General features: G+C 40.7%; 1 protein-coding gene across 1 annotated transcript; it reads left to right on the forward strand.

The window, feature by feature from the left end:
- The first annotated feature begins 8,882 nt into the window (after positions 1-8,882).
- Positions 8,883-10,718, forward strand: LOC107473749 (uncharacterized). The gene is made up of 2 exons (XM_016093338.1): positions 8,883-9,033; positions 10,069-10,718. The coding sequence occupies exons 1-2, from the start codon at positions 8,883-8,885 to the stop codon at positions 10,716-10,718; spliced, it is 801 nt and encodes a 266-aa protein (XP_015948824.1).
- Positions 10,719-11,386: the final 668 nt, after the last annotated feature.

Genomic DNA, 11,386 nt, shown 5'->3' on the forward strand with positions numbered 1-11,386 from the left:
TCAAAAACTGAATCTCAAGATATGATCTGCCAAAGTTGGCACAAAATTTGTTCTTACCAAAATTACTCAAGAATTCATACCAAACATTACTCAACCTAATCATGCATTCAATCATCTAAACCATTTAATACTCACCTCATCCAACTCTAAATTCAACCTAAATTCACATCACAATTCCTCAATACCACCATTCAATATTTCCAACAATCATCAATGCTACATATATCAAATCTTTCATTCAATTAGTTCCATTATCATCAATCAATCCATCCAATTCATCAAACCTCCTCACTCATTTATTTTCAACATGAACCACAGTAACCAACAATAAAAAATCATCATCAACATCATCTTCATACCTCAACGCCCACCATCATAACTCATCAAAGTTATCATACCCATCAATAATCATCATCTACCAACATATATGTCATCACATTCAAACTCATTCAACCTCAATCCAAACCATCATCAAGCATAACATTTATATACAATTAATCATACAATCACATTCATTCAAACCTATCTTAAGGGTCACTAGCCTAAGTTTTACAAAACATTATATATTACATAAAGAAAACTGAAACCATACCTTGGCCGATTATCCTCCACGCACAAAACCACCTCACCATAAGCTTTCAAGCCTTCACTCAACACCAAAGAACACCAAGAAAATGCTATACCATGAAAAACAACAAGAATCAAAGCTAGGATTTATGACATACAACTAAACACAAGGGTTTAGTGATATCTTACCTTGTCCCATGAGTTTTGGGATAAAACCCACTACTTACCCAAGTTAGATTACACCTAAACAACAAGAATACAAAGAAACTCAACAACCCAAAAGCCATTTTCAAAATGACATAGGGCAGAGAAACTAAGAAGGGAAGAGTGACTTTCTTACCACTTTGTTTAGTTAGAAATGATAGGCTCGACGAGAGTTTCGCATGGCCATAAACGGCTCATCAATTAGAGTACCGTAGCTCAAGTTATGGCTCAAAGAACGAGAGAGTGAATAATGCTCTTCTTCTTCCTCTCCTCTCTAAAAACCAGCGCCCCTTTTTGTGTGTGTGTGGGTGATACGAGCTGAAAAAGGCTCATTAAAGGGTGTATATGTGTTGGGCTTGGGTCTAACTTAGGCCCGGTCTAACCGCGTAGCAATTTTGGTTCGTTTTTTACTCGACTTTGGGCCAAAACCTTTAGAATAAATACCCGGTTTGCTATTTCAATAACTCTTCTAAGGTTTTCTACTATTTTATTCTCTCTCACGCAGTACTGGATAGACTTAAGCTGGTACTGCCGGCTAATCTATGGTACGCGTTTTTATGCGAAAATCAAAAGATGACATTTTCACACTCAGAAAAATCCACTGAATCCGAATATCTCCTTTATATTAAAAAAAACATTTTTATATTTTGGAACCTATTCTGGGCAAATTAAATTATTCTACTCTACTTAAGTGGTTTTACGTAAAAATCCCGGTTCTTACAACATGCACAAACTAAATTTCTCCCATTTAAAGAAATGAGTTTTATCTCACTTAGAGATTTCTTTTTCTTTTTCTTTCCAGCATTTGCAATCTGTTTTTTAGTGATCAATCTTAATCTATTTTCATCCTCTTATTCTCACCCGTGGAGGACTTTGAAGCTCATTAATATTTTCCAACGAAGCATCATCGTGAGATAACGAACATTTTTCTTTTCTTTTGGCTTTGTGTTCTTGCATCTCAACCATAGCATTATCATAAACGCAGTGCAAAATCTCAGTCAACTCCTCAGATTCTGATGCAAATTCACAAATATTTTGTGACTGAAACACGAAATTGTCAAATCTTACTTCTTGGCTCCAATAGAGGCTTGTCGTGGCTGTTCTTGATATGTGTGTACCTCCTCTTTACGTTCTTACTTTATCATTCCAATATATATCTTGGTGACACTTTATTTACTCACTCAAAGCTTAACGCATTCAGAGAGTAACCGCACAATATCCTTCTTGACTCGAATAATAAGCACTGACATTTAACTTCAGATGATATCGTGTCGTATGTAACTGCAAACTTGTTGAATGTTGAGTTAGAAACCTGTTCTACAACTTCATATACCGTATAACCTAGAGTAAACCGTGTTGATCTTGTGATGCAATTCACCTTTCGTCTAAATTGTACTTGGACTTCCCTGAATTTCTCGTGAGTATATACATGCTGAAATTAAGTTTTTATTGAGGATTTGTTGCACAAGGTATGACGGTATGAAAATCTATAGCATCCGATTCTCTCTCTCTGCTTTTTACTTCTTAGGCAATTATCGTACTGTTTGACGAATTGAATAAGTGAGCTATTGCATGTAATAAACTTGTTAAAAAAGCATGCATGCTCTCACTCCTTTTTGTGCTTTTCATCCTGGTCCAGAAGTGGTGATCGAGATAAACTAGAATCTATAAATGACGATCTTCGAAAAGCTCTGAAAAATCAGAAAAATACCTAAATCAGAACTAAAATACACCTAAAGATGTACAGTTTGACACCTCTACTGCACAAGCAAAACACATAAATATTCACACACTAAAAGTAACAACATCACTTAATCCCAAATTCTTTTGCATCATCTAATTCCAAAACATTCCGCAGTTCTCTCATAATATAATTTTTCACATCTTTTTCAATAAAACTTAATTCACGATGACCCTGTGCTGCTGCGACAAATTATTGATATATTTTGCTTGGTCTGATTTTAGCTTTTTCGTTATTCTCTATTGTACGTCGTACAGACATGCTTAATTGCCTATGTTGTTTAACCATCTCTGCTTGATTTGGACAGCACAGATGTGAATGATGCAACACAACCTTTAAAATGATCCAAACACTAACATCCTTCAATATACGTATATAAATTCTTACAGGATAATTTAATGCAGCTGAGGGATTTGTCCAATATTTTGATTTATTCCATGGTTCTGAAAACCAGACCGGACTGTCCAATTGAACCGGAAATTGGTGATGAAAATAGTCCGGTCTAATGTTTTAAACTGCCAAATTAGAAACCGCTTGAAAACCGTTGAACTGGCTAGTTGGACTGGATCGGGAACCGACCATTTCTTATAAACAACGTCGTTTTATTTAAAAAAAAAAACCAACGCGTCACCCTTGACCTTCCCCCTTCCATCAACACCTCACCTTTGTGAATTGTGACTCATTCAGAATCCGAAAATTAGGGTTTTAAGTTCCCATCATCCCGTGGCTTCTTCGATTGAGGGTTGGAGTTGCTTGCCGTCGAGTCGCCGTCGTCTCCCCACTCACCATCGCCGTCATCTCCCCGCTCGCCGTCGCCTCGTTGCTCACCATCGTTCTCACATAGAGGAAGAATCATCGCAAACATCGTCATTTCCTTCTCCTCTCGGTCAAGCCGTCATCTGCTTCTTAGGTACGCCGTTGTCTGCTTCTCAGCCGTCCTACTCGCCGTGGTCCTTGTCGTCCATGACGCTGTTTCTTATGCTTTCCAGGGGGAAAAAAGAAGAGAGATGGCCCCTACCCCCAAGCCGCATCCTAGTTCCTAGTTGATAAACCACTATTTTATGATTTATTTTGTGTTGAATTGAGTGGTTTTTATCATATTCTTCCTACATTTATTCATAAAATTCGCATGTTCTACGTTTGCCTTCCTACTTTTATGCTATGATTGAAAACTTGCTTCCTAAGCCTTCGATTTGTCAAATTTTAATTCCTCTCTATACCATTCGATGCCGTGATCTGTGTGTTAAGTGTTTTAGGCTTTATAGGGCAGGAATGGCTTGGAGAACAGAAAGGAAGCTTGCAAAAATGGAAGAAACACAAAGAAACAAAGGAGCTGACCAGCGAAGGTGACGCGCACGCGCACCTGGCGCGTACGCGTGATTAGCACAGAAGACAAGCGACGCATACGCGTGACAAGGAATTTCTCCAAACGACGCGCACGGTGTGACCTACGCGTACGCGTGACATGCGCGACGTATAGTAGTTGCAGAAAAATGCTAAAGGCGATTTTGGGCTGATTTTTGGACCCAGTTTCGGCCCAGAAACACAGATTAGAGCCAAGGGATAGCAGGACTCAACACACATTACACACAATTCATCATTCACTAGTTTTTAGTTTTTAGTTTTGAATCTTGGAGATAGAATACTTCCTCCTTCATGGTTCTTCATAGTCGCATAGTTTTATGCTTTTGAGTTGGATATTGACAGAGTCACTACCTCCGTTAAAGTTTTACTAGTATAGTTCGTTTTCCTTTTCCTTTACTCTTTTATATCCTTAATCCTTGTTTAGAGTTACAATTGGATTGCTTTTATGAATTATTAATGCAAAGAGTACTTTTTCATTTATTTTTATTATTTATTTAATTGCTTTCAATTTTATTTTAAGTATCGTGTCTCTTCTCTATTCCTTTTTCATAACAACGAAGATGGTATTCATGTTAACCGAGTAAATCCCAACTTGACTTGGGAGTTGATTAAGAGGAGACCCTTGAGTTGGGAAACTCAAGAGCCTATTGATAATTGGAAGTTGTTGACTGGCCTTCTGATCACTAACGCTAGTCCTTCCCAAGGGAAAAGATTAGGACTCGCGAACAGACGTTGGTTTAGGTACTTGACTTTCCCTTATTCGGTAAGGGTTAACTAAGTAATAACAATAATATTTTACCATTACTTTTGAGAGATTCCCAACAAGGATAGAACTTCCGATTAATCTTCTCCCGGTCAAGGCTTTTTATTCAAATTACATAGAATCGCTTGTTGATTTTCACTGCTTTAATTCATAATTGATTATTTTTCTAGCCCTCTCTTCTAAAACCTTTTGGAAAATTCCCGATTAATAATTTGCACTCTTCGTTCAACTCGTTGGGAGACGACCTAGAATTTCTACTCCCAGTATTTTTATTCTTATTCTGTGACAACCCTTTCTAAATTGACGAGCGGAATTTTGTTGGTAAAGATCTATACTCACAACGCAAATTTCTCTAGAAATCTTTACTAGCGACCTTCCGGCACTCATCAATTTTTTGCGCTGTTGCCGGGGAGTTGCAACAGTGTGCAAAGTTATTGATTGGTGTAAATATTTTTAATTTACATATTTGCATATCTTTTTTATTACTACGAGCTCTATGTTTCTTTTATTGAATGACGCGTTCGTTACCGGATCCGAGTTTAGCCGCGTTTGATCTGGAAATTGAAAGAACTATTTCACGTATTAGGCGAGCTCGACGTCGGTTAGCCTCTGAGGGTGGTGAAGTGGTACCTACCAATTCACCAGTCTTATCTGAAGGCAAATCTGAAGCGTCATTTGAGGAAGAAACAAACCCCTCCTCTATTGATTATTTTCACGTACGCGCAGGTATTATGGCAGAGCCTAGGAGGATTACTCTCCAAGAAGCAGGAGCTCCAGACTTCACCCTGCAACCGTACCAAGTGCATCACCCAAATCTGGCTCTAGATTTTGAACTAAAGACTGCACTAATTAATCTACTGCCCAAATTTTATGGCTTATCTGTTGAAGAGCCTATCAAGCACCTTAGAGATTTTCAAACAGCCTGTTCAACTGTCAGGCGTCATGGTGCAGATGAAACTACCATTTTGCTATTTGCCTTCCCGTTCTCCCTTGAGGGAAAGGCCAGAGAGTTGTTCTACTCTCAACCTGAAGCAGTTGTTACTAACTGGGACACGCTCAGAAGGAAATTCCTGGAAAAATACTTTCCAGCTGAGCTTACAGATAGACTGAGGAAAGAAATTTTTTACATCATTCAAGGTGGATCAGAGACTCTTTATGAATACTGGGAACGTTTCAGGAATCTCCTGGACTCATGTCCCCACCACAAGATTGATGAGCTAGTATTGATTAGCTATTTCACTCAAGACATAAAGCCTCAGGACAAGACCACACTAGACGCTGCAGGTAATGGTTCTCTGAAGAAGTACAAGACAGCAACAGAAGCATGGCAACTGATTACTGATTTAGCTGAGTCTACCCGAAATGTCAGGCACAGGAACAACCATCACAAGACTATTGCAGAGGTTTCCCCTAGCAGTGAGACTGCTGCTCTCACACAGACTCTGGAAGAGATGACTAATATACTGAAGTAGTTACAGCTGAATCAACAACAACAATCTCAGCCCCCTCCACAACATAGTCAACAATTGGTTCCTCAGAGAGTGTGCAGAATATGTGCCTGCTATACTCATTACACTGATGAGTGTCTGTAACTCCAACAAGAAGACAACACCTTGGCAGCTACTCATAATTTCTATGACCGTCCAAATTAAGGAAACTATCAACAGAGCAGAAATTACAACCAGGGTGAAAATTACAATCAAGGTTGGCAAGATAACTCCAACCAAGGATGGAGAGATAACCCAAATCAAGGATGGAGGGACAACTATAACCAAGGAGGCAGAGATAATGGTGGAAATCAGAGATGGAACAACAACAGTAATCAGCAGAACCGGTATCAACAGAACCAGAACCAGCCTTACCGAGCACCTCATCAAAGGCAAGGCCAATGACCTCAAAATAACCAACAGCAAGCCCCTTCCTCTTCCAATGACGATTTGCTTCATTCTATTGCGCAAAAGTAGACATCCATGGAGAATACACTTAACTCCACTCTCAACGGTCTGACCTCCACTTTGCAAGCTCTTATATCCCGTCTGGACCAAGCTCCTACCCATCAACAACCAACCCTCAAGCTCTAGTACACTTTCTTCTCAACCTTTACCCAACCCAAAGGGTGGGATTAATGCCATTACTTTGAGGTCCGGAACCACACTGCCAGAGAGGAGTCATGAGGAGTCAAGCTCAAAAAACATTCCAGTTAAAGACACTGTTGAGGTAGAAGATGCTGATGAGGATAAAACATAAGACATAGTTGAAGAAGAAGCAACTCAACCAAAGAAGGGAACGCCAAGGGACGCCGCAGCTACATAAGACGCAATTCCCATTCCATTTCCACACCTTGCCAAGAAATCCAGAAAGCGGATGGAACTAAACCCAAAAATGGTAGAGATATTCAAAAAGGTTGAGGTAACTATTCTCCTTTTTGATGCTATTCAACAGGTTTCCAAATATGCTAAGTTTCTAAAAGATTTGTGCATGCATAAAGATAAAATCAATGAGTTAGAAACTATTCCCTTAGGTAGCTCTATATCTTCCTTAATGGGTGATATACCAGAAAAATGTGGGGATCCTGGTCCATGTATAGTTACCTGTACTATTGAGGGTGTGCCTATTTTTGACTGTATGTGTGATTTAGGGTGCATGTGTTAGTATTATGCCATTATCTATATATGATGCTTTGAGGCTACCTCCCTTGAAAAGGTCGGCAGCGCGTTTTGTTTTAGCAGATAAAAGCATAATTTCAGTGGTAGGAATTGTTGAAGATGTACTGGTGAGCATTAGGGGGTTGACATTTCCTATTAACTTTTATATTTTAGAGAGGCCCCTAATGACTCAAGAAGACCATCATCCATCCTATTAGGAAGGCCATTTCTGAAGACTTCAAAGTTCAAACTAGACGCCTTCTCAGGAACATATTCCTTCGAGATTGATGGCAGGACAGTCTGCTTCAGTCTTGATGAAGCCATGATGCATCCACAAGAAGACCACTCTATCTTCCGATGTAATGTTATTGAAGAAGTTGTGGTAGAAGTTCACCAAAAAGATGTGGATAGCACGACAATGGAGACATGTGCAAGTGTGAGGATGCCATCAGAGTATCCTGAGGACACCCCACTACCTTCCATGACTCCAGATGAATAAGAGCCTAGCCATGAGCAGAAGACGGAATTGAAGCCCCTTCCACTCCACCTCAAGTATGCTTATCTTGAGGATAATCAGAAGCTCCCAGTTATAATTGCAAGGGAACTTACTTTCCAACAGGAGGAGCAATTGCTTAATGTGTTGAGAAGACACAAGAAAGCTATTGGGTAGAGCCTAGCGGACATAGTAGGCATCAGCCCCCAAACCTATGAGCACCATATATTTTTAGAAGAAGGAGCAAGGCCTGTCCGTCAACCTCAAAGGCGACTCAATCCCACTATTTTGGAAGTTGTCAAGAAAGAAGTGACCAGACTGCTAGAAGCTGATATCATCTACCCAATCTCAGATAGCGAATGGGTTAGTCCAGTACAAGTGGTACCCAAGAAGTCTGGTGTCACAACAGTGAAGAATGAAGATGGAAAACTCATAGCAAAGAGAGTGCAGAACTCCTGGAGAGTCTGTATTGATTACAGGCGCCTCAACCAAGCTACTCGTAAGGATCACTACCCACTTGCTTTCATTGATCAAATGCTTGATTGTTTGTCAGGTAAATCACACTACTGTTTTTTAGATGGTTACACTGGATATTTTCAAATTCATATAGCTCCTGAAGATCAGGAGAAGACTACCTTTACATGTCTCTTTGGAACGTATACATATAAGAGAATGCCTTTTGGTTTATGTAATGCACCGGCTACGTTTCAAAGATGCATGATGAGCATTTTCTCAAACTTTCTCGAGAACTGTATGGAAGTTTTTATGGATGACTTTAGTATTTATGGTGATTCATTCGATCTTTGCTTGGAGAGTTTAGCTAAAGTGTTAGAAAGATGTGTTAGTTCAAACCTTGTATTAAATTTTGAGAAATGTCATTTTATGGTGAAACAAGGTATTTTTCTAGGACATGTTGTTTCTAATGCTGGTATTTCAATTGATCCAGCAAAGATACATGTTATTTCTGGTTTACCTTACCCCTCTTCTGTGAGAGAAGTTTGTTCGTTTCTTGGTCACGCAGGTTTCTACCGGCGATTCATCAAGGACTTCAGTAAGGTAGCATTACCTTTATCCCGACTGCTGTAGAAAGATGTTGAGTTCGAGATGAGTGCAGACTGCAAAGAAGCGTTTGATAAGCTGAAGACCACTTTGACCCAAGCCCCCATTGTGAGAGGGCCTGACTGGAGTCAACCATTTGAGATAATGTGCGACGCCTCCAACTATGCAGTAGGAGTGGCGCTGGCTCAACGCGAAGGTAAGGACCCTTTTGTTATTGCTTATGCATCTAAGACCTTAGACACTGCTCAGTCTAATTATACTACTACTGAAAAAGAGCTTCTGGCTATTGTTTTTGCTCTGGATAAATTCTGATCCTATTTAATTGGTACTAAGGTAGTAGTATACTCAGACCATGCAGCTTTAAAATATTTACTGTCTAAGAAGGAGTCTAAACCAAGGCTAATACGTTGGATATTGTTGCTGCAAGAATTTGATTTAGAAATTACGGATAGAAGTGGTACCAAGAATTTAGTGGCTGACCACTTGAGTCACCTAGAGCACATTAAAAATGACCCCATTCTTATCAGTGATGCTTTTCCATTTGATATCTTGCACGCAATATCTGAAGTAATCCCTTGGTACGCACCTGTAGCTAATTATCTGGTTAGTTGTACTTTCCCTCCTAATTTTACTAAGCATCAAAGGGACAAGCTTAGAAGTGAGTCCAAATATTATATATGGGATGACCCATATTTATGGAGATGTGGCGCTGACCAAATAATTAGAAGATGTGTGCCCCAATCAGAATTCCAGTCCATTTTAGAGATTTGGCACTCCTCAGAAAGTGGTGGACATTTTGGTCCTCAAAGAACAGCTAGAAAAATTTTAGACTGTGGATTCTGGTGGCCCACACTATTTAAGGATGTAGCTATTTTCTGTAAATCTTGCTCCCCATGTCAGAGGTTTGGTAATATATCCAAGAGGGATGAAATGCCCCAACAATCCATGTTGTTCTGTGAAATTTTTGATGTCTGGGGAATTGACTTCATGGGTCCATTTCCAAACTCTAATGGTTTCTTATATGTACTGTTGGCTGTGGATTATGTTTCTAAATGGGTGGAAGCTATTTCCACCTGTACTGATGATGCTAACACTGTTGTTTCCTTTGTTCAAAATAATATTATCTATCGCTTTGGATCACCACGAGCAATCGTGAGCGATCAAGGCACTCACTTTTGCAATAGGAGACTAACAGGTTTACTGAAGAAACATGGGATTGTTCACAAAGTAGCAACCGCCTACCATCCACAGTCCAATGGACAAGCAGAGGTGTCTAACAGAGAGATAAAGTGTATCTTGGAAAAGGTCGTCAAGCCTCATAGAAAGGACTGGAGTTTCAGACTTGTAGATGCGCTTTGGGCTTATAGGACAGCATACAAGACACCGATCGGAATGAGTCCCTTCCGCTTAGTTTACGGAAAGGCCTGTCACCTTCTAGTGGAGATAGAACATAAAGCCTTCTGGGCGGTACGGGAATGTAACATGGGATTAGAGATAGCCGGAGCGGAGAGAAAGCTGCAACTACAGGAATTAGAAAGCCTTTGCCTGGAAGCATATGAGAACTCCAAGCTATACAAGGATGGGGTGAAGGTTGTGCATGACAAGAACATCAATCGCAGATACTTCAGACCTGGTGAGTTAGTTCTCCTTTACAACTCAAGGTTGAGACTTATGCTAGGCAAGCTGAGATCTAGGTGGGAAGGCCCCTATAGGGTGGAAAAGGCTGAACCATATGACGTCTTTTACCTACGCCATCCCTCAAGCCCCAAGATCCTCAAAGTTAATGGTCACCGCCTGAAGTTGTACCATGGTGAGAAGATGCACAACAAGAAGGAACTGGAAATCTTCCTCCTGGAAGATCCACCATCAGCAGACGACTGAGCCTGTGGACCGTCCAACTTAAGGAAGTTAAAGCAAAGTGCTAGGTGGGAGACAACCCACCATGGTATGATCGTTCCTTTCTCTCTTCTTAGTTTCATTTTAGTGACTCTTCTCAATATTACTGGATATAGTCTGCATTTTCATCTGCATATTGCATATATAAAAAAATGGGAGAAAGTTGCGTGGGAGCTGTGAAGGAATTGTGCCTTACGCACAAATAACGCAACGCATACACGTCCCTCACACGTGCGCGTCCAGTTGCGATTCTGGAAACCCACGCGTAAGCGTCAATGACGCGCACACGTGGCCCTGAAAATCGACGTAAAAAGTGTATTGGCCGAAAGTTGTGATGGCCTGGTGCTGGCACTGTGCTAGAGGCACAAAATCACGCATGCGTACGCGTCCCTGACGCGTGTGTGTCATTTTCAGTTTTTGATCACTCACGCGTGCGCGTGCCTGACGCGCACACGTCGTATGCAATTTTGGCCCACCACACGAAATGCACCGAGAGTTGTGCGTGCACGGGGCTGCTCGCGTGCGATTCGCACAATCAGGAGCACGCGTACGTGAGCTAGACGCCTACGCGTCGCCTTCCCCTTGTGCGACCCACGCGTACGCGTGCAGTATGCATGCGCGTCGCTCGCGCAACACCACTAGATCCATGCGCC

The sequence above is a fragment of the Arachis duranensis genome, chromosome 2 (assembly GCF_000817695.3).
Source record: "Arachis duranensis cultivar V14167 chromosome 2, aradu.V14167.gnm2.J7QH, whole genome shotgun sequence".
Lineage (NCBI taxonomy): Eukaryota > Viridiplantae > Streptophyta > Magnoliopsida > Fabales > Fabaceae > Arachis > Arachis duranensis.